A 26,953-nucleotide genomic window follows, 5' to 3' on the forward strand; every position below is an offset into this window, starting at 1 on the left:
TTCTGAAACTAAAAGCCAAGTTCCCTAAGCCTCCATCACCCGAGTATAGTTAAGGATAATCAGTTAAGGATCATAACCATTGTAACTTTACATATTAAATTTAATTCTTTTGTACGACAAAATTTCAAAAAATGTCTTCACCGTGCATTCTAGAACCCTATCTTTCTCTTTTTCTGGACCTCCTTCCACACACACACACACACACACACACACCGTCGGGCATGCATTATAGTAGGATATTTAGTAGGAAAAAAACACTAACACGGTCAAAATCTTGAAGATACTGTCTTTTTATTTCACAACATGGGAATAACTCAAATTTTGAGTCTCAAGGACCAAAATATATTTGAGCCAAATGTTCCGAGGATGAGTCAGGCTGCCTTCGGGGCAGCAAGCTTCACACGGACAAGTGGATGGTTGAGAATGATGTCTGCAACATGGCTAAAACTATAGCACACCCACAAATAGATTCATACTTGAGTTGTCTAATTTGCATGCATGAGTATAGTATGTTCTCCATGCCACTAGTACGTGTATGCCTTTTTCCAAGTCAGTGCAGGATCCGTATTTGTGCAGGTCTTTAAGAGTCTGCTCCCTTTCAAAATTCTACCGTAATTTATCTGCAAGAGCCTTCGGGTGACGAATTCCTTATGCCACCTTTACTTCCCAGGAGTTATTTCGGAACAATAATTACCGCTCTCGGGAGTTCCAGCATCCGTTTGTTAGCTATTTTAATGTTGGTTAGCCGGCTGCGAGTGAGCCTGGCTACGCACATCCACATGCTCGGTGCCTGCAATTTGAAATGGGTAACCTTGAGCAGGGGTGGCGACCTGAGACCAAATGGCAAGATAAAGACCAGAGCGCAAGAGAGCCAGGCGGGATCGCGGAAAGGGTTGCGCTTTCCTGCTTTCCGAGGCGAATGCGCCCCCAACGCGCCCCCAGCAAGTGACGGCCTGACCCACGCTTGCACGGGGGCCCACTGTTCCCGACTGACGCTGAATTGTTGGAGACCCAAACGGCATTCCGTGCCAAGGCAGGGGGAGGGGGGGTGGGGGGATGCCTGAATCTGAAAAGGAACCGAAAGAAATTGTACCACGGAAAGGAGATGGGGATGGAAACCAAGTTCCCAGAGCATCTCTCTCTCTCTCTCTCTCTCTCTCTCTGTCTCTGTCTCTCTGTCAACAAGCATGGAGAGTCTTTATTACTAGAATAAGCAGAATCCCGTGGGAATTGCTGCATCTTTTGGGGGTTTTTTCCTCCTTAACTCTTTTCTTGCCAGTCCTTCTCCCTGGCTGGATGATCTGCCTCGGCGAGGGAGGAGGATGTCCCGTCCAGAAGCCGCTGAGCGGCCGGTCTCAGGAGCCGCACTCCTCGCAGTGACAGGAGAGGATGTACCGGTAGGTGGCTGTGAGCCTCATGCCCCCGGAGCAGCGCAGCCGCAGTGCTTTTAGCTTGGAGGTCTGGGGCCGGCAGCAGTGACAGGAGGAGCGGAAGGGCTGCTTGAGGACAGTGCTGAAGGACACCAGGGGCTCCGAGCGTGACGCCTGGCTGCAGTGCCCCTCGCACCTGGCCAGAAGCACCATCTGGGGAGAGAAGGGAAATGGTTACCCTGTGGGGGGTGCCAAAACCTCAGCCGGGTCCCGCAGCATCCTAACACCCTTGGCCAATTCCCGCTGGATGACACCAGCGGCTCCCAGCCCCGCTTGCACATTAGAATCACCGGGCAAGGGGCGCCTGGGTGACCCAGTCGACTGAGCGTCCGACTCCGGCTCGGGTCATGATCTCACGGTCCGTGAGTTCGAGCCCCGCGTCGGGCTCTGTGCTGACAGCTCAGAGCCTGGAGCCTGTTTCAGATTCAGATTCTGTGTCTCCCTCTCTCTCTCTGTTCCTCCCCCACTCGCACTCTGTCTCTCTCTCCCTCTCTCAAAAATAAGTAAACATTTAAAAAAAATACGTTTTGAAACAAGAGAATGAAACAGAAACAGCGTACGTTTGGGGCCCTGGAATCACACTTCTGGGCTTATATACACCGAAGGACCCTGAGAGTTGCACAACCCAATCTTAGAGTCATTTATGGCAAATTACCATTCTGACCATCTCCATTTCCGAAGGTAGGTTAGGGTGACAATAAAGGTTGGGCTGAAGTAACAGAGGCTGTGTGTTCTCTCTAGTGGCTCTTTCCCTGGCTTTAGTAAAAAGTCTCCTTTAAGAGTCCGATGCAAACTACCAAGGTTATGCTCGGAACGATGGACACAAGCATCCAGCTCACGGGGATGGAGTGAGCTCATTTATGTCTCCCGTACATAAATCCCGGGATCCTGGCAGTGGCAGACATGGGTAGGGTAGGGTGGGGAGCTTGATTCACTAAGAATTAAAAAAGAAGGGGCACCGGGGGGGGGGCGTCGGTCTGTTAAGCATCTGACTCTTGATCTTGGCCCAGGTCACGAGCTCATGGTTTGTGAGTTTGAACCCCGCATCGGGCTCTGAGCTGACAGTGGGGAGCCTGCTCAGGATTTTCTCTGTCCCTCTCTCTCTGCCCCTCCCGCACTCATGCACACTCGCTCTTTCTCTCTCAAAAATAAATAAGCATTAAAGAGAGAAGAATTAAAAGAAAGACATGGCCTGCTCATCTTTCTCAAAGGAATCCAAGATGACTTCTGGTAACTATAGACGATCAGCCCCATTATCGAAGAAGATGCTCGGATGAATCCCGCAAGAGGATACGAGTTGCTAGGAAGCGACCAGCTGGGCTTGGTGAAGTGGGGGGTAGGACCTATTGATTTCTTTTCTCTGAAAGATCGCAGGGGCAGAGAGGAAATGGCAGCTATAAACCGTCTCGGTTTTATGAAAGCGTTGGTGCCATCCTGCCTGCCCGTTGATAGGCAAAACAGACAGGACCTGAAATAGGTTTTGAGAGATTATGCCATAAATCAGCAGCACACGGGCCAGTCTCTGGTGCCCACCCCATCCCTCTAATGAGAGGGATTCCAAGGTCTTCTAAATGTGCTCATCTCTAATGCGGGTCATCTCCTAGGCAGATTAAGCAATATTCAGAGATCACCTCCCCAGACGGAAGTCTTCAGAGGTCCAATTTCAGTCCAGATGAATGTAGTGAATCCGTGTCCACAGATTTAATTCAAAGGGGCACGGACATGGTGGTGCATCATACCCGAATGATGCAAATGCAGGTGAACTGAATGTAGACCTTGGATGACCATGCAATTAACACTGTCCATAAAACGACCAAGTCAGCAACGTTGGGCCATTGGTAGAAGCACTAACCTGACCGTGATTTCACTAAACGTGTTCAAGGGTCTCAAGCTCCACCTTCGGCTCTTTCTGAAGGACAAGAACTCCAGCGCTGAAAAGACCCCGAGACCACCTCCAATGGATCCCCCTCTCTCCGCAGCTGGATTTTTGCGCAAGGAGAACGCACAGACATGTGCCATAAACGCATTCGGTGGCTGCCTCCAGCCTTCAGAATAAAACCCCAGATCCTGAAAGGGTATTAAGATCCTCTGTGACCCGGATGTCACATCTTTCCAGTCTTACTTAAAACTGTTCTCATTGTCATCACCCACTCCCTGTTCTGATCCAGCCTAATCGGGTAGGAGTTCAGGGAACCGCTCTGAATTTCCCTGCCTCTTGCCTTCGCTTGTGTCTTTCGTCTCTCAGGAATGCCCTTTCCTCCTAGCTCTGCTTCATGAAATCCCGGCTATCCTCCATTGCCACGTTCAGATGCCCTCTCCTCGAAGAAGACACTATGAAAGAATTATCGGGGCCCTTGATGGTCTCGACACACACGTGCAAATCTCCCCTCTGGGAGATTTCCAGTATATAGATCCCATCACAACGCTGGAAATGCTATAAAAGTCTAGCTTTGTTTTGTGAATGTGCGTTGGAGGGGTACAGCCGGGAGCTTGGAAGGGAAGATCGAGAAACGAGTGTCATTACGGGATGGAAGGGATAAATGTCTGCTTTTCCAGGCTCGCTCTCGGCCGTGCCTCGCCCGTTTTATGGCTTTCACGAGGATCTTCTCACCTCTTCCAGGCCAGAGCTTCTCAAACTATAATGGGCATGTCAGTCAGCTGGGGATCTTGCTAAAACGCAGATTGTGACTGAGTAGTTCCAGCCGAGGCCGGAGAGCCTGCATTTCTCGTCGGATTCTGGTTGATGTCGGTACTGCTGAACGTCCACGCTTTGAGTAGCAAAGTGGGAGAGTCTGACAGGTTCCACACTAGATGGGCCACTAGACAGCAGTCATTTAGCCAATAATAATAATGGCAGCTAACATTTACTGAGTGCTTACAACACTTACAATCTCATTTACTCCTCATAACATTCCCCTGCTGGGGTACTATTATTATCTGTAGTATTATTATCGATGAGGAAACCGAGGCTTTAGAGAGTTTAAGTAACTTGCCCAAACTCACATATCTGGTGAAAGGCAGAGCTGGAATCAAACCCGGGTCTGTCCAAAACCAACCCCCCTGGTCTAAATCATAGCAAAATGTTTCCCTGAAGCATGAGCCAGCTCCCACCGTTCTCTCATCTACTTTGACCTGATTCTGGGAGCCCTAACCCGATCAAAAGCATAGGAGTCTGCCCTTTTTCTTATGAACTTCTTGGGAGATAGCATCACCACCTCCGAGCTTACGCAGAGCTGAATGGTGAAAGTGCCCTCCTAAATAATATCCCCTCCGCTACCGAGACCCTCCCCCGGTTCCATCGTCCAGCGATTGGGGGACTTCTGGGGACTCCCAGAAATTCCTTGGATGGTACCACACCACACAGTGTCTAACTCCTTAACCCACTCACCCTTCGGTTCAACAAACCTTCACCACCTTCAAACATCAGTTCACCCGCCAAAATCCAGTTTGCGGGTCAGACGCACCCCCCTCATGCCTGGGGGACTTGGCCGTGTCTTACTAACACGGGAAGACTCTTCACTGTGCACTCAACTGCTCCTAACAAAGGGCATCCACACGACTCCTTTGCGAAATCAGGAAACGACCTCGTTTTGCCAGCGAGCCCGCACGGGGATCCACCATTAAAGGAGAAGCTTCAACAGTTGGTTGGTGCTCGTTGACCTTCTGTTGACGTCTCACAGCTCAGGAGGGTGACAGACACACATTATCTGCTTTGGGTCCAGTTTAATGTTTGCTGTCTTATGTTCCCCAGACAAGTGGCCTGATTCTGGGAAGCTAGGCGACTTCTCCAGCGGTCCCTTGGGAGCCCCCCAACCTTAGAGTCACTTGGCTCCCGCTGGATGTGGCCAGCTCTTTCTAATACTAACAGAGCTGTGGGCTCCTTCCTGTTGTCATCTGATTTCCGTGGGCTGGGGCTAAGGGGAATGCAAGGCCCTCGGGTAATAGTAACAGAACAGTAATGATGACGATATATAACACGTATTGAACATTTAGCAGGCTCCAGGCTCTGTGCCAAGCCCGTCATGTGCAATCTCATTCTTAACAGCCATCTCAAAAGCTAAGCCTTCCCCAATTTACAAATGAAGCACTGAAAAGGCAGAGGATAAGTCACTGGCCTGAAATCACATAGCTGTATAACGGAGGGTCAGAATGCTGAACAGAGACAGCTTCATTGCTGAGCCCTCCGTCCTAACCATGACAGTCAGCCTGTCAAGCCCCTGTCAACCTCAACGAGTTGCTCCAGGTGGTCATGGGCAAGTTCAGGCTACAGCGTGAGGGTTACAGCCTGCTGTGATTCCTGGGTCGCGACCAAGGATTGCACCCGGAGACTTGCCCGTATGTCTTGGGCAGTTGTGTCCTCTCCTGCTGTATACACCTATCTTCTGAGTGAGAGAAAACCCAACCACAGATGGTTTTCATCGCTCCTCGTTGAAAGATTCTTACCGTTGCCAAAGCCACTTTCCTCGTCTGTCATGTGGAACCCCTGTGAATTCCTGGCTCAGGCCATGACTGACGAGGTGTCTTCATCGGTTTCAGAATAAAGACGCAGAATAAATACTTTGCCCACAGATGGGGCGCCTGGGTGGCTCAGTCGGTTAAGCGTCCGACTCTCGATCTTGGCTCAGGTCCTGATCAGGTCTCACAGTTCGTGAGTTCGAGCCCTGCATCGGGTTTTGTACCGACAGTGCAGCTCCTGCTTGGGATTCTCTCTCTCCTCTCTCTCTGCCCCTATCCTGCCCTCTCTCTCTCTCTCTCAATAACTAAATAAACTTTAAAAAAAAAAAAAAGACTTTGCACACAAAACATCCTATGCTAAAACCAGATTTTGGCTATTTTGCCTCAGTTAAGTGAGAAACTATTTTTTTCTTTTTCTTTTTTTGCCTTTTTTCTCAGCAGTGAACACGACATACCCCTTATTCCCTGGCACCTCCTGGAGACCCATTTCTGCCCTCCCGGGCACCCTCAATAAATGACTATTCAGCTCATCTCCAGGCACCCAGGTCAACCCCCAAAGGGTCCGTGCCCGGCTGAGGGTGTCAGCAAAATTGCAACCAGAGGAATGAAGCAGCATGGGGAATGATGGGATCTGGTCCCCTTCACTCTGGTCACAGCTGAAACAGTTGCGAAACCTTTGCACACAGAGCATTGCCCTTCCCTCTATACCCCATTTACTTAAAAGCATTACGACGGTAAAAAATGCTGTCTTCTTTTCCCCCTGATTTTTGTGCCTCCAGTACCGGCCACGGTGCCTGTACGTAGTGGGCATTCAGGATAAAATCATTCCTTAAAAAACAAAAAAACAAAAAAAAACAAAAAAACCCAAAACAAGTCCTGGGGCGTCTGGGTGGCTCAGTCGGTTAAGTGTCCGACTTCGGCTCAGGTCATGATCTCACGGTCTGTGAGTTCGAGCCCTGCGACGGGCTCTGTGCTGACAGCTCGGAGCCTGGAACCCGCTTCTGATTCTGTGTCTCCCTCTCTGTCTGCCCCTCCCCCGCTCTTTCTCTCTCTCTGTCTCTCTCTCTCTCTCACACACACACACACACACACACACAAATAATAACAGACATTAAAAATACAAAATAAGGGGGCGCCTGGGTGGCACAGTCGGTTAAGCGTCCGACTTCAGCCAGGTCACGATCTCGCGGTCCATGAGTTCGAGCCCCGCGTCAGCCTCTGGGCTGATGGCTCAGAGCCTGGAGCCTGTTTCCGATTCTGTGTCTCCCTCTCTCTCTGCCCCTCCCCCGTTCATGCTCTGTCTCCCTCTGTCCCAAAAAAAAATAAACGTTGAAAAAAAAAATTTTTTTTTAAATACAAAATAAGAAAAAAAAAGAAGTCCTATCTCTCCAAGAGTTGATTGTGTGATTGTGTTATAAGTTCAATATTCCGGACTCTCCCTATGTCTTCTACCACAGTATGAGCTTCCTGGGCGGCACTGGGAGAGAGATCCTAACAGCTCCCTCCGAATCCCAAGGCATAACCCTTGGCCTGCCAGGCCCCTTTACCCCTGGGAATTTTCCCAGGCTTTATCCCCTGAACTGTCCTTCTCCTCGGCTGCTGGGCCTGTGGCCCTTGAGTTCAGACAGCCATCTGCCCTGGTCCCATGTCCCTGCGGGGCCACCATCTCCCAGCTCCGACTTCACAGGCCTCCCCTACCAGCTTGCCTTCCAGCCTCGGTTCCTGAAAACCCCTCCCTGGTTCGAATCCAGAACCGGCCCCGCCCTCCTCCACTCACCTGGGAAGGGAGGTCAGACGGCGGGATCTGCCTCTCTTCTGCTCTTATCCCCACTCTTAGCAGCCAGCGTGATGGCTTACGCTTATGTTGCTTTTCGGCACGCTCTCCCCACCCCCGCCAGGTTTCCGTGCTAAACCAGAACCCCAATGAGGTTCGTTTTCCTAATCCTTTAAGGCTATCCGAGATCCCAACCGTTATTGAGGTCTTAGTAGTGACTGAAATAGAAAAGTGAGTCTGAACACCTGTCCGGTGCATAACTTCATCATCGAGATGATAACATCGTTTCTTAACGTCTATGATATGCCCGACACCGTGCCGCGTGCTTGGCAAACATCATCACCCATGCCCATCCACACCCCACCTTCAGATAGGTGGCACTGGCTCCAGTTTATGTGGGAACAAGTCGAGGCACCCAAGAACTACTTCACTTCTCCCAAAGTCACCCATTGGGCGCACTGTGGAGCTGGAATAGGAAACCGGCTCCCTCTCACTTCAAAGTCTGAGATGCCTCAGCTCCCTTCAAGATTCCACTAACCACTGACCTTCTGCCTGTTCGCTCTAGAGCCTTTACGCACCCAGAATGTCAGGGAAGACTGTCAGTGAACCTGCCACTCCCAGGATCCTTTGTACCCAGTCCTAGGAAGTGTCACCCCCGAAAGCTAGCAGGCACATCTTAATCTGTGGCCACATTGACCTCCCTGGTGGACCACGGTGGCCAGTCTTCTCTGCCGGACTCCATCACGGCCCTTTCCTGAACTGCTAGGCGATGGGCGCCAGGCCTCTGGAACTCAGGGCAATGGGGATCAGATAGGCTCATGGAAGACTCCCACTATTCTTCCTATTTTCTAGAAACATTGCAGAGTAGAAATCACTATCTCCCGTGGATCCGAAGCTGAGCCTGGACTTCGAAATAGTGGCTTCTCCAGGGGCGCCTGGGTGGCTCAGTCGATTAAGCATCCGACTTCAGCTCAGGTCATGATCTCGCGGTCCGTGAGTTCAAGCCCCACGTCGGGCTCTGTGCTGACAGCTCAGAGCCTGGAGCCTGTTTCAGATTCTGTGTCTCCCTCTCTCTCTGCCCCTCCCCCGTTCATGCTCTGTCTCTCTCTGTCTCAAAAATAAATAAACGTTAAAAAAATTTTTTTTAAAAAGTGCCTTCTCCATTCTACTTACAATTTTCCAACATGAAGATCCCAGCGGTCGAAAGAAATGATCTGAAACAGGCACTTTCACTCTTGGACTAAACAAGGAATCTATGCTGAATACGTTTTTACACTTTTTAGTTTTTTTTTTTAATTTGATTTTTGAGAGGAGAGAGAGCAGGGGAGGGGCAGAGAGCAAGGGAAACACAGAATCCGAAGCAGGCTCCAGGCTGCGAGCCATGAGCACAGAGCCCCACGCGGGGCTCGAACCCGCGAACCATGGGATCATGACCTGAGTCGAAGTCAGACGTGTAACCGACTGAGCCACCCAGGCGCCCCTGAGTACTTTTTTAGGGTTTCAGTTTTCCCTACCGTTAAAATGGGATCGGTAATGCCTTCGAACATGGGTTTTCTGGCAGTGATTATATCATATATTATGAGATGCTCTCCCTCCCCTAAGCCTGGCTCGCACTTTCCCGTTCACCTGTCTTCCCAAGGCCAGACAGTGGGATAAATGTAAGTCAGGAAGTATTAACAAGCAACAGGCCAACGGTAGACATGTGTCTAGTAAATAACAGTCTTTGAACAGCATGTGGACGGATGCTTTTCACAGAGAGGAAAGATCTAGCCTGGTCTCCTCCACTGTAAAAACCCTTGGTGCCTGTTTTCTAGACACAGGCTAAATAAAGGTTTTATCCCGAGTCTGTCAAGACGAACAGTTTCGTTAACGAGACCCATTAGAAAGAAGACCAGCCTGAGTCTGTGAGAGTCAAGAATTATAGAAGATTTAAAAATGAAAACCAAAAAAATAAAATAAAATAAAATAAAATAAAATAAAAATGAAAACCAGTTTTTGTTCCTGGACACATAGAGCAAATCTAATCCAGAAAAGGTCTGGGTGGTTCAGATTCTGCCAGACATATTTTAAGTCCGAGAAAGAAAGGTTTATAATTACGAGCACCATTTACATAATAATATTGCTATATCTGACATAGTTTGGGATGTTTGGAAACAGATTGTTCCCACAGAACTACAAACATTTCTGCTACTATCACAAGTTTGTGCTATTTATCGTGGCATTCTGGAAGAAACAGACGTGAACAAAGGTGGGCCAAAGTTTGTGTCTGGGAATCGTGCTGCAGCACCGTGAGTGTGTGGGGCTCAAGTTCACGGCATCTCTTCTTTCAAATACTAGTGGAGGAGAAGCTAATAATTGCTGAGGCCCACAGTCTTTGAGCCATCACAGTTGTAAAAACAGGTCCCGACTTTTTTCCCTCAATTTGCTTTAGTTTTTTTTCCCCCCTAAGAAGGGATTGCAATCTTGCAAAAATGTAAGTTTATCTGTTTACTCCTTTTTTTTTTTTAGTTCTATAACTACAAATGAGAGCCAGAAAGTTTTTAAGTGGAAAGGCTCTCTATTTTTCCCACCATCCTAGATCTTATTAATATAATGGGTAAAATGATTTAACTCAAATTCTGATTCCCCCAAACTAAAACAAGCCATTATCATCGAGGTGTAATCAGAGAAGTGATGGAAATTTTAAAGGCAGACAGAAGTCATAATGTTCTTAAATGGAGGGTAGGGACATTAACTTATATGGTCTTAATTCTCGTGGTTGATATTACCCAAACTTCTTAATTATACTGGTAATTTAAAAAATACTTGCCATATGAGAATGCTTAAGCGGTTTTGGTCTCAGGACTGCAGTGAAAATCTCTGAGGTTGGGCTAAAAGGATTCTTATTTACCAAATGTGGGCACATTTCATTCATGTGACTGGGGGCAGTGACGGTCGTGACATTTTTCAGTCTGAGTCTGTTCTTCGCTACTACGTGCCTCCCTTCTGGGTGGTCCAGGTGGCCGGCCACTGTCGGTGGCCTTTGAAGCATGGTACCCCTTCTCACGCCTCGTCCCAACACTGAGACATTACCCGCACAGGATGCCTCCACAAATGAGCATACAACCTACTCCAGACAAGAATGGTTTGGATAATCCACGTAAGAATGATAAATGATCAAACTGCCACTTATCTTTCGAAATCATCGTAACGTAAACGTGGCAGGCGGAGAAAGGTTTGGGCCACGAGGCCGGTGAGCAGCTATGTCATCAGGCATGGCTTTGAAGAGTCCCCCTGAGAAGTACGATTTGCTGCTCAACCACATTTCTTGCCTCTGTTTCCTCTTTATTGCCAGTGAACTTATTTATTTTGAAAGAGAGAGGGAGAGAGAGAGAGAGAGAGAGAGAACAGGGGAGGGGCAGAAAGAGAGTGAGAGGGAACATCCCAAGCAGGCTCCATGCTGTCAGCGCAGAGCCCGATGCGGGGCTCGAACCCACGAACCGTGAGAACGTGACCCGAGCCGAGATCAAGAGTCAGATGCTTAACCGACTGAGCCACCCAGGCGCCTCTAGTCTACTTTTCTTTGTCGATAAAGAACATTACTGCTCGTGAATTTCACAGCCAGGGACGAAACACACCTCTCTCCCCCGTGCTTAGCAACAATTTCCTTGGGAGAAACTTCCGGCCTTTCCTATGGACTTTGAGCAGCCTGAAAGGAGAGAAGCTGCCTGGGTGTGCACACGGTCAATTAGGCAGCTTTACTGACAAAGGTCCAAAGCATGCTGGGAAACCCGAAAAGCAGAAAAAGCACGATTCTCCCACAAGCCCCGTGGGCCAGCCATCTAGCTCAGGTTTGGACTACGATCGTGGTTCTGCAGCCCCTGACAAAGGAATACGGCTCCTCTCCCGACTCTGGGAAGTCGCACCACCTTCACCGAGCCCTTCGTCTTACCTTTGAGCTACACTTGTACAACGGGTGACTGATAGAATCAACATAGTGGTGCCTCATGCAGCGCAGAGGGTCCGAGTCGATCATGAACGAGCTGTCCGTTTTGCTGTCTGTATCTCCCATCAGCGCCAGCAGGGAGAGCATAGAAAAAGATGCAGCGAGTGCATGATTTCTCATTGTTGTAAGGAAAACTTCTCAGAAGGAACAGCAGAGGGAGGCAGAGGACTAAAGATTGGCAATGCCTTCGCCCTCTAGGATCCAGTTCCTTCCCAGCAAAGGGCACGATCTGGCCGGAGCTTTCTGGTTGTCATTGTCCTTTGTGTGTCGGAGTCGGGTCTCGCTCTTTCCACTTGCAATCCACCCTCACGATATCTGCCGCACAGCTGGAATGAAAACAGAAATGGTTTTCCCCGGAAACATTCACCCAGAAAAACGAATGGAGCCCAGGAGGTATTGAGTAGAATTTTTCCATGTCGTTTTGAGGAAAGAGTATCGGTTTCCAGAGTGCCATTAGCACGGGCTGTCCTTCATCCTACCAGCTCCCGCCCCATAGCTTGTGCTACGTATTTAAAGCCATTGGGAGGTGGACGCAATGGTTTCAGGAAAGCACATGTTGATTTCAGTTGCCGGAGCCCCACATTTCTAGGAGCAAGGATAGTTTGAACTCACGGTCAAGATGAAACATGTGGTTCTGGCCCCAGCGTAACTGAATACGGGTGGTCCCATCCCCATCCCTGGCTGGTGGGGGCGGGAGGGTCTATCCAGCTTCTCAGTGAGCTCTGGTGGCCACGTCAAGCGCACAGGACCAGAAAGGAGGCAGGCCAGGCCGAATGAACACAGGCCGCGTCCCAGGGGAAAGCAGCTCAGTTTTCATTTCCTAGTCCACCCACCTAGTTTTCCCCTTCTGTGCTCTGGGCCCATCCTGTTTTCGTTTGAAGCCCCGTGCCACCCAGCATCAATGACAAAGTGCATCTGAAATACACATTATGCGCGCCGGCCCCCAGTGTGGTTAAAGCGACACCCGCGTTATTTGCCAAAGAGTCACACGTTTCCGCAGAGCCTCTGTAGCCTGAGCACCTGGTATAATGTGACAAAGTAAGCGGTCGTCAGAGCAAACGCTTACCATTACGATGGGATCAGGGTATACCAGTTGTCCTGGCATTTGCTTTGTGCTTTTTTTTTTTTTAATATATATATTTCTTTAAGGTTTATTTATTATTGAGAAACAGAGAGAGACAGAGCACGAGCAGGGGAGGGGCAGAGAGAGAGGGAGACACAGAATGTGAAGCAGGCTCCAGGCTCCGAGCTGTCAGCACAGAGTCCAACGCGGGGCTCGAGCTCACAGACCGCGTGATCATGACCTGAGCCCGAGTCGGAGGCTTAACCGACTGAGCCACCCAGGCGCCCCAAAATTTGCTTCAGACAAACTTTCAAAAGGTATTTCAGATAAGAGTTTGATTATTTTGTTCATGGTACATTTTTTTTAACTTCCTACTTATGGCCAGTCCAAATAAACAGGGCAAAGTAATGGTAAGATCCAGATAAGAAGTTTAAGTCCCCATAAGTCAATTCGTTTTGCTCCAATAGAATGGCCCCAGACCCACTTAGCTTCAGTTAGCTCTCTTGTGAGTGGGGGGGTGGGGGATCCCAGGCTGAAAAGTGTATGTGACAAAGGGCCGTTTCAGAGAACGGCATCCCTGGTGATGGCATAATCTCATCGCGAGTGTTTCTGGGAAATCCTATAAATGGCAGGACGGGCAGGGACCAGTAATGAGGAGACGCACCTGGGCTGGAGCACTGCCATCGATTAGCTGAGAGACCTTGCACAGGGCATTTCAACTGGTCTGGCCTCAGTTTCCCCATCTGTAGAGTAAGAGAGTTGGAAAAGATGGCGCCTACAGTCCCCTCTTGTTCTAAAATGGCCCCGCCTGATATGCACAGATTCAGTCACCACCATCTCCAAATGTAGAAGGCAGTCCTAAAGGTAAGACCATATCTTCACACGACTTTGCACCACTTTCTTTTATGAGCTTGCTAATGGCAACATCTCATGAAAACTAATCAACCTGGGGCGCCTGGGTGGCTCAGTCGGTTAAGCGTCCCACTCTTGGTTTTGGCTCAGGTCATGATCTGGCGGTTTCGTGAGTTCAAGCCCTGCGCTGGCAGCACAGAGCTTCCTTGGGATTCTCTGTCTCCCTCTCTCTCTGCTCCTCCCCACTAGCGCTGTCTCTGCCTCTCTCAAAATAAATAAATAAAATTTAAAATTTTTATTTATTTATTTATTTTAAAAAATTTTCTTAATGTTTATTTATTTTTGAGAGACAGAGTGCAAGTGAGGGAGGGGCAGAGAAAGAGGGAGGCACAGAATCCGAAGCAGGCTCCAGGCTCCGAGCCGTCCGCACAGAGCCCGACGCGGGGCTCGAACTCATGAACCGTGAGATCATGACCTGAGCTAAAGTCGGTCACTCAACCAACTGAGCCAGCCAGGCGCCCCCCCCCCAATTTTTTTATTTTTAAAAAATTGGTCAAACCTGAGCCTAAAGCTCCAAACTGGCAAAGAATGACAAAGAGCATTTTTGTTTGTTTGTTTTCTTTTCGGCTGCACATCACACTGAAACTCACCAAGATTTCACCTCAAAGAGCCAGAACTTTCTAGGGTTCAACGTTCAGAAGCTGCAGCATTACTGACCATTTCCTGAGTTTCAATATGACTATATTATCCCAAGTGGTTAGCTGTCTCTTTGAAGCCTTAATTAGTCTCAGAAAAGGAATTTATAGATTTCTCCTTTTACCGCTCCAGCCCTACAGGTATTTCCCCCCAGGAATCGGCGGTGAAGGGGTGAAGGGAAAGGCAGACATTCTGGTCCTGGCCCTCCCTCCCCACTTCCAGCCACTTCTCTTCAGAGCCGATGGCCGGCAGCGATGGTTAAATGAACAAAGCAAAATGAAAGAAAAACCCATAGCTTGATGGCAAACAAAACAAAGAAACAAACAAACAAACAAAAAAACAAGCAAACAACATCCAATGACAAGACCCTATATATGTGAATGTCGAGACCCAGCTAGTCCATTTCTGAGAATTACCCTCCGTGTGAGATCACACAAGCATATGGCTATTCACTCCAACATTGGTTGTCATGGCATAAAGTTGGACACTGCACAAAATACCCACCACCAAGGGACTGGCTAAATATATTATACAGCATTCACACAATGGAATACTATGCAACTGTATAAAGAAGGATGCAGTGACTCTACTAATTTGTGTGTGATAAGAACATATATTTGTGTTCATTTATATTGGCACAGAGTCGCTCTGGCAGGGTAGTCAAGAAGCTCTACGATGAGCTATTTGCAACAGCAGGAGGATAGGCATGGGAGGAAGACTTTTCACTGTATACAGACATCTATTTTCTTTGTGCATTTCCGAACTTGTAAATGTATTGCCCATCCAAAATTTCATTCAAAAAAATTACACTTTATCTTTTCAAAACTTGGCTTAAAAATAACAATTAAGTTAATGGATGCTTATGATTTGTGCCAGTTTGAGTATTTTCGTAGTATTATATTTTTATCTTTTATAAATATTGGAAGACCTGTTAGTCTCTTTTTTAATTTTTTTTTTTTTAATTTTAGAGAGAGAGAGAGAGAGAGAGACCACCAGTGGGGGAGGGGGCAGAAGGAGAGAGAGAGAGAGAGAGAGAGAGAGAGAGAATCTCAAGCAGGCTCAGCATGGAACCTGATACAGGGCTCCATCCCAGGACCCCGGGATCACGACCTGAGCCGAAATCAAGAGTGGGACGCTCAGCTGCTCAACCGACTGAGCTGCGTACGGGCTAGTCTCATTTCTTAGTCAAACATTGTTCCTGGTGGATCATTTGGTTCTTAAGCACTACTGCCACCTAGTAGCAACATCTTGAATTGCAAGCACAGTTGAATTTTTTTTTTTTTTTTTTTCCTAAAAGGTAAAGATACTTTTTGCAAAAGTATTTTGCCAACGAATGCTGGGAAGTGTAGAACGGCAAAGAGATAGTTAATGTCACACAAAATGTAACTTTATTATCTGATTTTCTCGTTGAAGATAAGCTGAACCCAGAAGTGGTAATAAAGTATAAAAGCATGACAGGGAAAATGTTGCTTTACTGCTGATAAGAAATACATTTTTCATTTCCACACACTCACAAAGCATGGTACTTTTTGTTCAGTTTTCATGTTAAACTCCGAAACAAGAATCCAGGCAGCAATGTACATATGCCACAGAACTCACAGAGCTCTCAAAACATAAAGGTCAGATTCTTGCAACTTAACATTGGGATTTTTGCCTGAAGTGCTCAAATCGAATGAACCGCCACCGTCGTGTGGAAGAAGTAAACCTCATGCTGAAACAAAGAGCGATGTTAAATCAAGTTGTCCTAACGCCGTGTTGGTGGCGGGTGCATAGGGGAGAAGCGCACAGGGCCAGGGGAAGCATTCACGAAGAGGAACACGGAAACGAGGGAAATTGACATCACCCGAGAGCCCTGATTTACCGCGGCTTAGCGGCAATTGATGTCTGTCTTGAGGGAGCTCCTGTCACTTTTCCCAAAGTTAAATTAATTCCAATTTGCTTTCTTTCTTTCTTTCTTTTTTTAAGCCACATAGCATCAAAAATCAAATGCTGCCCATCAAGACTGAGGACCTCGGCCTGGCCAGCGATGGATTGAATGAGAAAGCGACTCTCTTGCTGAACTCAGGAGCTCCAGGGCCGCCCCGTGCGCTGGGTACGGTCTCTGAGACACGGACTTGGCCGACGTACAGAGCCCACATTCTCATCCCTCCGATGTAGAGCCTCTGCCGGCAGGAGAGGCACGTAGGCCCGCGTGCCCGACTTTGGAGCTACCCTCCAAACGATACCAGTGGAAAAGAACAACTGGTGCCCAGATTTCCCCACCTGTCATCCTCGGGGAAATAATATAGCAGAGCTTACAGCGGGCCCAGCCTCCTGGGTGAGAGATGGTGTTGTGTCCACAGATCAGCTCACTCTTGGGCTGACCTTCTGCCTGGCAGAGGCCGGACTGCTGGTTTCACGCAAGTTATTCCGGCAACAGGCTAAGACAAGCGGCCTGTGCCAAGAATGGCCTTATTCTTGCCCCGCTTGCCAGGCGAGAGAGGGCAGTGCTTGGGTATCCATATTCCCACCCGGAGGCTGTTTTCAGTATTGATAGATGCAAGTAATGCCTCCTGTGGCTCCTTTCTTTTCGTTTCTTTTTTTAATTTTTTAAAATACTTTTTACTTATTTTTGAGAGAGAGAAAGAGACAGAGCACGAGTGGGAGAGGGGCAGGTGGAGAGGGAGACACAGAATCCGAAGCAGGCTCCAGGCTCTGAGCTGTCAGCACAGAGCCCCACGCAGGGCTCAAACCCATGAACCGTGAGACCGTGACCTGAGCCAAAGTCAGACACTTAACCGGCTGAGCCATCCAGGCGCCCCTCCTGTGGCTTCTTTGTACAAATATGTGTTTAACACACATTCGTTAAGCACCTAAGATGTGTCTCACTTTGCTCTAGCAGATAACAGTTAAGGGTCGGGGTGGGGGGGGGGTGGGAATAGGGCCTATTCTGGTGCCTTCTTCCAGCTCACTGCATCTACGAGCAAAGAGGCTTGGCCTGTTGTTTCCTGGGTAATTTTTTGGACACCAGGATCAACTCTCTTAACATCTAATTCATATCTAACACGCATTGCATCATTTCTAAGAAGATTAAGTTAAACAGATAGAACATCATGACTTCGGAATGGCGTCAGTGTAACAGACAGAATGATTTAATATTTCCTATCATTTAAAACAACCCTGGCGCCAGGGTGGCTCAGTCGGTGGAGCATCCGACTTTGGCCCCGGTCACGATCTCGCGGTTCGTGAGTTCGAGCCCCATTTAGGGCTCTGTGCTGACCGCTCGGAGCCCGGAACCTGCTTCGGGTTCTGCGTCTCCCTCTGTCTCTGCCCACCCCCCACCCCCCACTCATGTTCTCTCCCTGTCTCTCAAAACTAAATGAAAACATTTTTAAAAATTTTAAACAAGCCTCTCAGGCACGAGTAAGGGTAAACATGGCAGAACACACAGCCTCTCTCAAAGGAACGGCCAGAAAGAAAAAGAGAAGACTGAAGTGTGGAAGAAAGCTTGCCTTGAGAGGACGCATCACACCTAGGCTTTTCGAAAAAGAAAGAATTCTAGGTCTAATCAGAGAGTGTGAATGCTAAGTAACTCCTTTTCAGGAACTCCAAGAATTCCAATTGGATCTAGTCAACTAGATGCCTTGGAGAATAAGTCAGATGCCTCTTCCCAAGGCACTTAATTTATAAACTGTAAACAGCATGTTGGATTTTATAAAGCATGCCATGCGCTCAACGAATGGATTTTGATATTATTCCCATCTGGCGGCACATCAGTAAGCAGCCAAGCAGTCAAGCCCGGGCTGACCCGGGGGCAGCGGTACTGAGGCTGGGCAACCACAAGGTCACTGGGGAGGGTGTGGCTCGCGCCCTTGTCATCTCCCCGTGTCTATTCTCCGATGGGGGGGGGGGGGGGCGGGGCGCGTGGGGTGTGAGGCCACGCCTGCCTCCACGATGCACCTTGGGAGAGAGGCGGCAACTTCTTTGCAAGTCGACCTGAGTCTTCCGGTCTGGGATGGGACTCTGTGTTCTCACAACCTGCATTCCTAGCCACGCATGGCCAAAGGCAGCAGTGGCAGTGATGGAGAGAGGAGTGGTGGGACAAGCAAGGCGCGGGGGGAGGACCACAGCGTGGGAAAAAGGCAGTAAATCACGATCCCGGAGGAACGAAGGGTGCAAAAAAGAAGGACTGGGAATAGAAGTGATTTCTGAGGATGAGTCAAGTGTCAAGTGGCCCCTCCTATGTGTGTGTGTCCTTGGATTAAATAGTTTTACTGTCTGGGGAGGGACTGGTGTGGGAGGACTTGACCTTGAGACTTGACTGAAACTTAAAAATCCTGATTTTCGGGACCTCCAGAGGAGCCTCTCGTTAGTCAACCTCCCGCTTACCTACAGCTTTCAATTCTTCTTCCCCAAACCCACTGCCAGCCTGGGTTCCGTGTCCCATGCCCCAGTGTTCTGCACTCATTTGTTAGAGATATTAGATAATTATTCCACTGCATTCTGAAACCAGAAGAGCATTTTTAGAATTATTTTTAAAAGATCCTTTTTGTGTGTGAAAGAGAGAGAGAGAGAGAAACAGCATGAGTGGGGAAGGGGCAGAGAGAGAAGGGGACAGAGGATCCCAAGCAGGCTCTGTGCTGACAGAAGCGTGCCCGACATGGGGCTCGAACTCACGAACTGCAAGATCATGACCTGAGCCAAAGTCAGACGCTCAACTGACCGGGCCACCCAGGCGCCCCTGAAACCAGAAACCCTTCCCCTCACTGGCTGTGTGATCCCGAGCAAGTCCCTCGCCTTCTCCGGGACACAGTTTTCTCGTCTACAAAATGAACGGACTGCTCTAGATGCTGGTGGGGTTTTATCCATTTCCAACATCCTCCAACTCTATCCTACCTTCTCAGAGTACAGCAAGTGCTTTGGGGCTTCATTTTCCCCGAAGCCGTACTACAGTAAGAAAGGGTTCCTTTCTGACTCCAGAAGTTAATGATTGCAGAAAAGTCCAAACAAGTCGTAACGTGGGGCCTGGCAAAACGTGGGGCAAAACCGAAGCCATAGGAATTTGCTACGAATGACCTTATTCCTAAACCGAGGTTGAGCCCCAGATCGGCATCCCCTGGTGGGGCCATCTGTGATACTCTGGTTCGGGATAGAAGAGGAAGATTAGTTAGAAGGGTCGTCTTCTTGGTGGATGCAAAATGAATAAGGTCCTAGTGGTCAAGAGCCAGGCACTCTGCTTGGTAAAGCATCCATAGAACCTTTATGCTAGGGGAGGTACATTCCTGAAGGCCCGGGTGGGGACTCGGGTCTAAAAGAGTTGCCTGTTGGTGATGGCTCTTGGATCCAGTGCTGGGCTTCTGTGGGCTTCTATAGTTTCTACTCTCTTCTGTTGCTTCTCTTAACTTCAGTCGACAATATATCCCCAGTGCTGAGAATCAGGAATTCATCCAATTGGGGTCCGTTTCGCCCTCATGTCAAAATCTGCACAGGAACGCTGACTGGTGGCTTTAAACTGGTTTCTAGAAGGTTGGAAGTGATGAAGTCTGATTACCCGTGTGTACTCTAAAAGTCGGTTAGTTATATCGACCATTATGTTCAAAATCTGCCGCTGCTCTTTCAACGATTGCAAATAGCTCAATTTCAGAGAGGGAAGATTCCCTACATTTTACCCACTCTTTCCCCTGAAGGGGATTTCCCATGAGGGGTGAGAGTTTTGAGATACCCAAGCCAGGGGACTCAGTGCTGCCAGAGCATGAAGGTCTGCTCTCCCTACGGGAAAGAAAAGGTGACCAGGTGTTCTGGGGACCCTAGTGCCGGTGCAATTCGATACTTGCTCTGCCGCTGGACTGCTGGCTTTGGTGTGGCCTTAGGAGAAGAGAGGTGACCAATGTTAGCTCAGGGTACAGGCCTCCTTTGGCCCTGGAGCCAAATGAGTATGTTGGCTTTTCTTCAAAGTATCCAGCAAAGTGTTTCCAAAGCTGCGTTTGAATCTCCTCACCCGCAACAACGATTTGGAATGGTGGGTAGTTGATCTCACCTAACAGCTGTAGAGCCCTTAGTTAGAAATGGGGCATAAACAATGGGACAAACTCGCTCTTCCCAGTCTCCATTCAAATGGCCTTTTCTGCCCAACGGTGGGATTTGAATACCGAATTCAATCCTCTTGTAATCCATGCAGACTTCCGTCAAAGGGGCAAGGTGAAAATAAAAACACGCCGGGGTACATTTTCCTCCCATATTGCTAAGAATTCTGAACTCCTTGGGCTGTGGGTTTTCCCTTTGTATTTTGGCTTTGCGTAAACTCCGCACGCTTACGGCTAGCCATGGCATTTGATTGTCAGTCCGCCTTGAACAATTCCGTTCTGCTGCCTTTGGATTTCTAACCTCAAAAGAAAAATCTAAATTCCGAAAAGGAGTAATTTCCCATAGTTTGAAGGAAAGAAAAAAAAAATCACAGACATGTATCAAGTCCTAAAATATCGCCTTGTGCTTTAAAAAAAAAAAAAATCGGACTTTGATTTTTCACGTCCATTTTAGGCACGTATGTGCCTACATTTCACTGAGAGCTGAGGATGGGGATATTTTTTCACTTGAAGAGTTGACCTCTTTTTCTAACGCCAAGTAAAGAAGGCAACCTTAGAGTTCAAACCCCTCTTCCGGGGGGGGGGGTGGGGAGAGTAGGTGAAACTGAAGGAAGCTTCCTTTTCTGAAATGGTGCCATTTGAAAATGTGGGGTGGCAGATTTTGAACATCAAAAATAATCCTTCCTCCTTCTCTTTTGTTGCTTCTCCCGTGCCCGGCTCCCTCCCCGCTTTTATTCCCCATTGATGGCAGGACGGAAGGGGACGCCCTGTTTAGGGCTATTGTGACATTCTGACAGTTCATCAACTTTTGTGAATGTATTAACCTGTTGCCCTTTCATTTTTAAAGGATACTGCAATTGGTTGGATCACAGTTTGAAAGGAAAAGCTGGGCTTGAGCCAGGCCTTGGAAGAGAGAAAATTGTCTGAAAAATTCTTAGCTTTTGCAGAAAAACAAAAAGAGAAACACATCCACTGCAAACCTTCTAGAAACCAGTTTAAAGCCACCAGTCAGCGTTCCTGTGCAGATTTTGACATGAGGGCGAAACGGACCCCAATTGGATGAATTCCTGATTCTCAGCACTGGGGATGTATTGTCGACTGAAGTTACCCATTCTTTGAATTTTCTGAGTCAGCACTCTTTCTAACAAGAAAGCGGTTGTTCCAGACTGTGAACCCCATCCAGGGTGTTACAGTCCGACGATTGAAAATGGGTCTAGGGGGTGTAACTCTCAGCCATCGGCACAATCGTCCTCAGAAACTCAAACGTGGGGTGTTTGTGTGTGTGTGTGTGGATTTGCAGCATGCAACCTGAACAGGCGAGCCAGCATTCATTTCGATACCAGCCTCTCCCGCCGCGCTGCACACGCTGGGGGGTTTCGGAAGGATTCCCCACCCTTTGTCTTCTGCCCGAATCAAACACAGAAGTTCATGGTTGCCGATCTGACTGGTGAGGAGTGGGTACTACCAGCTGGAACGTTGCCACTGGCAGGGGCAGACAGGAAAATAGAAAAGCTCTTAATGTCCTCCCAAAGAAAACCTTTGATGGACAAAAGAGCGGTTGTATTTTTACCCTCTCCCTTCATGCTGCCAGGCGTCTTTAAATAGATCCTCTAGCCTAGGGACTTGTATGGAATAATTCATATTAAAACCCAAGAAGTGGCAGAGGAGGGTTCTTTCTTCTCTTTCTTTCCTCCCCCCCCCCAACCCCCCACCCCTTGTCAAGCGAACAGGAAAAGACTCATTTTCATTCAGCTGTGTTAAATTTCTCCTTTTGGGTCTTTTAATGAACTTGAGCTAATTCAGAAAAGACTACGAAAACCCCCAGGAAAAGAAAAGGAATAGGAAGCTGCATCGTCGATTGCTCTTGGATACCTTTTGGTCCCAAAGACGTTAGCAGCATCTTTCAAGGATGCTTTTAAACCCATCTTTGAAGGGTTTGCATGAGGCTCTTAAATGGGGATGCCTAATTGAGAAGTCCAGTGCCTTCCATTGGCAACTCATAAACCGAACGGTTGTTCTGCTGTTAGGAGAGAGAGAGAGAGAAAAAAAAAGGAAGGAAGGAAGGAAGGAAGGAAGGAAGGAAGGAAGGGAGGAAGGAAGGGAGGAAGGGAGGGAGAAAAAGTCCTCCCCATCTCCCCGGCCCCATGCATTTTTAGTTCAGCTCCGGCTAGGATCCATTTTTTTCCCTCTCCCTTTCGCCCAATTGGGTTTCCAAAAGACAGTCAAGCTCGTGCTAGCCAAATGAAAAACCCTGTCTGTCCTTCTTTTTCCTTGGGAAGGGACGGCTGTGGGAAGGACGGAGAAAGGGGGCGGAGTGGGGCCTGAGGATCCAGGGAGCTTTGTTTTAAGCCACTTGTCCCCGGAACAGACAATAATCACATTTCTCTTAATGTAGGCCGAAGTGCATCCAGGCGTTCCCATAGCTGTCCACCCCCCAGCCCTGCGCCGGAGGAGATGTGCCGGGTCACTGTGATGGTATGCCTGTCCCAGCCAGCCCGGGGTCACTCCAGCCCCGCTCTCAACCGCCTGAGGGGCAGGCCGAGCCCTGCTCTTCTCTGCGAGTGGGTTCCGGCTCAAGGGCTCCAGAAGCCCCCCGATCCTAGCAGACCTCACGGGGCTGCTCTCCCCCCCATCCCCCCACCCCCCACCCCCGATGGAGCCGGACCCAGGCTGTCTGGAAACTCAGGCAGGGCAGAAGAGCAAGCTCACAATGGCAGAAGCTCCGGCGCAGGGAAAAGGGGGCGGGGTGCGAGTGGTGGAGAGCAAAAGAAAATAAAAGCCACATGCCACCCAGGAAGATTCCAGGGCGGGCGGGAAGGAGGTGGCGGAGGAAGGACTTGCAGGCAACAAGTGCCCAGACGTGGCACTGCCAGTCTAGCTGGATTCTTTTCTGAATTAGATTATGCGAAAGAAAGCGGGGAAATATATAGCCCGCCAGCTGTTCAAAGGCTTACAACCTTGCTTTTATTGTCCGGGTAAGTTGGTGAGGTGGGGCATCAGAGGAATTCCACACATACCAGCCCCGAGAAATTTTAATATGTTCCACAGTGTCATACACAAAGAGGAAATGACAGCTGATCACAGCCCAGGGCAGGCCACAGCGATCTGGGCCCTGGAGCTTACCCACCCTCACATGGCCCAGCTCTCTTCCATTGCTTTAGCACTTCGGTCATTCTACCTGCCTCCCCATCCCTTCTGCCCCTGCTTGGCCCAGCCTGGGGGTAGAGGGGAGGGGGTGTTGGGGGGAGGGGGAGAGGTGGCCTGGACAAAGTAGCAGGAGCGGAGTGTCATGGGAAGAGGTGAGCCTGGCCTTAGAGGCCGCTGGCCAAGAAGCTGAGGCTGGCTAGGGTGAGTCAGGCACCCCAGGGAGTCAGAGGCATTTTAATCCAACCACGGGGGGCTTATCTGCTGATAAGGACCGAAATCAAGGACTCTGGTGATGCTGTCTTCAGGGTGTTTTTGTTTTGTTTTTTTTTTTCCTCCCCCGAGTAACCTACCAAAGCCAGAAAACACAAGACTGCCTTATTTCAAAGGAACACTGCGTGTGGCTCTGCCTGGGACCTAGGCTTGGGGAATGACTTCCGGCAACTTCTTCCCAGGGGCCCCCTTGAATTTAGGCCAGACCCCAGAGGTCACTGGTTCGGATCCTGGGGGCGGGACTAGTGAGCGGTGGGAGACAGTGATAGCATCTTCCTCCGGGCATGTTTTTAATTCAGTGATTCATCCAGCGGCCCTGATGTCAGCCGCTGAGTAGGTGACTCACAGCCATCCATGATAGAGACAACACGTGATCCTCTCCAAAGTGTGCTCAAGGGAGCAGAGAAAGGATTAACTGCCCTTTTTCCGGGCTTCCTCTACCCAGGCGGGAAAGGTCCGGGCCTTGTCAGCTTTGAGTGATGTGTACCCGAGATCCGGTGATAGAGGCCTCAGGGGAACCCCTTCGTCACAAATGGAAAGAAAACCCATTGATAAGCGACAATCATTTCACGTAAGCCTGGGTATCAGCAGATATTTGAAATAGCTCTTTGTTACAAGAAACTCATTGACCCGTTTCCCCGTTGGCAAAGTCCATCGCAGTCCCCAAATCTAACTGCAGAGGGCATACAGGCTGAGAATGAAGGCAGGGGACAATGCCTCATTCACCTTTGCATCCATCAGGACTAGCGGAATTTCTTAAAGGAATGATGGAATGAATAATTCACCAGTAAGAATAATAGCACTTGAATCCTGAGTCCTTAAGGTCTGGTAGAAATTGCCAGCCACCATTGGTGGCTATGATTCCGAGAAACTCACATTTTTCAAGGGCCCAGGAAAAACAAATGAGTTGGAAATTGTTAAATGTATTGAAAAATGATTTATTTTCCCCTTGACAGTGTCACTGGAACCCGGATTAAGATTGAAAACTCCACAGGCATGTTTCCATCTGTGGGTGTCAGCTGCTTGGTTACAGAGCCGCTCAAGAAGGCCTCGGTCAGTTGTCCCTTTACCTGAACCAAACGTACTTTAAAGTAAATGATGCAAAACTTTGCATTTTGTGTTCAGACATTCTCATACAACGGCCTGAATAACAGTAGAAGACTATTGTTTCGACTCAGCTGATGGCTCTGTTAACCGCAGTAGTTAAAAAAAAATCACCATAAAATTGCATAGCAATAGAACCCGTAGTATCGTTTCAGGCTTTCTCAAACGGCGAATAGCCCAAAGTTGTAAATGAACTCATTCAGAAGCTGCATTTCCACTCAGCAATGCCCGGGAGGCTAGTTATTAGAGAAGATCAGGCAAGTTCCCCATAAACTGAATAGGACCCTAAAGTTCACTTTCAGAAGCCAGACTGGCGAGAAGGAAATGGGCAGATATTTGCATTTGGTCTAAGGACACACTCGAGAAGCATTCTGCAGTCCCCGCTGTATGTGGCTGACACCCACAGCCGACACTGTATTGCAGGCGTCTCCACATTTTCAAATATACCAGGTACTTAACGTTACATGTTGGAGCAGTTTGCCGTAGCCAGCTCCTTGCAAATTAAAATACACGAATATTAGAAACGAAGAGACGGTTTCACGGCATCCATATCTGTTATCACTGACAGTTACAAAGGGCAAGGGAGTGGGACTCCCATCTCGCCAGAGAGCTTCCTTTGCTGCACCTGAATCTCCCTGGAGAAGGGAGTCTACTCTTCACGCAGGTTTATCTGGGCTCGTGAATTACAATGAGCCTCAGTTACAACGCGTTCTGAGTCATTAACATTCTGTACACAAACTTCCCGTCCCTCAAGAAAGAGTTATGCCCAGGCCTCCTACAGCCCAATTGTTCATTTAAAGAGAGAACTTGTATTCAGGAGCTCGAAAGAACCCTCCGAATATTCCTCAGGTGTCTGTAGGAGTCATTCCTACAGGTCCCGGTCCCTGCGCTGGTGGGAGCATCCTTCCTCGGTCACCGCTCGGACAGTGTAGCATCGGTCGAGCCGCAGGGACAAGCTGACTACTAAAAATAACCCTTTGCGATAAGGCCAAGGCAAACAGCATGCATTTCCTTGGACTTTTTGCCCAATCAAAATCCTATAGTAAACCCGTCCTTCTCTCTCCCCGGCGCTCCAGACTGCGTCTACGGAAAGCGAAGTCCTTGCACATTGGGAGGAGAGTGCAAAGGAACAGGATTCCTGCAAAGCGTGACAGAGAAAGCTAGAAATAAATGTTGCCTATTGTTTGAAGTCATTCTAAGCACTCCGGCGGAGCCCTGGCAGGAGATCAGCAGCATACAGAAGTAGTAATAAAAGTAAACAGTGCGCTTTTAAACTCGGAGGGTTGCCCGCCTTCATAGTGCCCCCATTGTAACAGGGATGAGGGCGGTGGGGAAGATACTGGGGCTCCAGGAATCCATGTCGCCCAATGCTCCTTCCCAGCCTCCTTTCACCGGGTCACATATAAGAACCATTACAAAGTTCCATCGAACTACGCAGAGAGTTCGAAAATAAAATCTCTTTCGGTCAAACCCAAAGGGATTTTCCAGCAGCCTCTCCGAGAGGCTCCCCGGCTCTGTCACAGACTTCAAAGACCCGTTCATTTAAAAAAAAAAAAAAAAAAAACCCACAATGCTAGCATGCTACCGATTAATGCAAATTCAAGTAATGCAAATTTAAGTGGTATTTAAAGGTTGTCTCTTTGTCTGAGAGGAGGATGAAATGGTCGGTTTGGAAAGAAGCAATTTCCTAGGCAAGCCGTCAGCGTTTGTTTTTCCTGCTTACCTTGGGGGAAACGTAGGGCTCCTTTCTTCTCAGACTTTTCTGAGAGCTAGAAAGAGGTCCTGTTACTTCCAAATGCTTTTGTTCTTCTGTCCCTCTGTCACATGGCTTGCCTTTTATATTTGCAACACACAAAAGTTAGGACTGTTGTTTAAGCGACACAGGGAGAGAGAGAGGGAGAGGGAGAGGGAGAGAGAGAGAGAGAATGTCAAATGGAAAAGTGCCATTGCAGTCATATATCAATCAGGCGTGCGGCCGCAGCAGCGCACTAGCAAATGAGAATGCCACGGAAATGTGAGGCGCTCCTTATCGGGGACTCGGCCACTGCCCACCGCTCGGCTCCCTTCCACGGAGCATCTTACGATGGGATGGGAACGACACAGAAGAACAAGGGC

At 48.7% G+C, this 26,953-nt stretch overlaps 1 protein-coding gene across 1 annotated transcript; it reads right to left on the reverse strand.

The window, feature by feature from the left end:
• Positions 1 to 274: 274 nt before the first annotated feature.
• LOC122476993 (norrin cystine knot growth factor NDP) lies at positions 275 to 26,953 on the reverse strand. The gene is made up of 3 exons (XM_043569923.1): positions 26,562 to 26,953; positions 11,591 to 11,970; positions 275 to 1,583 (listed from the first exon to the last, which is right to left on the reverse strand). The coding sequence occupies exons 2-3, from the start codon at positions 11,762 to 11,764 to the stop codon at positions 1,356 to 1,358; spliced, it is 402 nt and encodes a 133-aa protein (XP_043425858.1). The 5' UTR covers positions 11,765 to 11,970; positions 26,562 to 26,953; the 3' UTR covers positions 275 to 1,355.

This window comes from Prionailurus bengalensis, chromosome X (genome assembly GCF_016509475.1).
Source record: "Prionailurus bengalensis isolate Pbe53 chromosome X, Fcat_Pben_1.1_paternal_pri, whole genome shotgun sequence".
Lineage (NCBI taxonomy): Eukaryota > Metazoa > Chordata > Mammalia > Carnivora > Felidae > Prionailurus > Prionailurus bengalensis.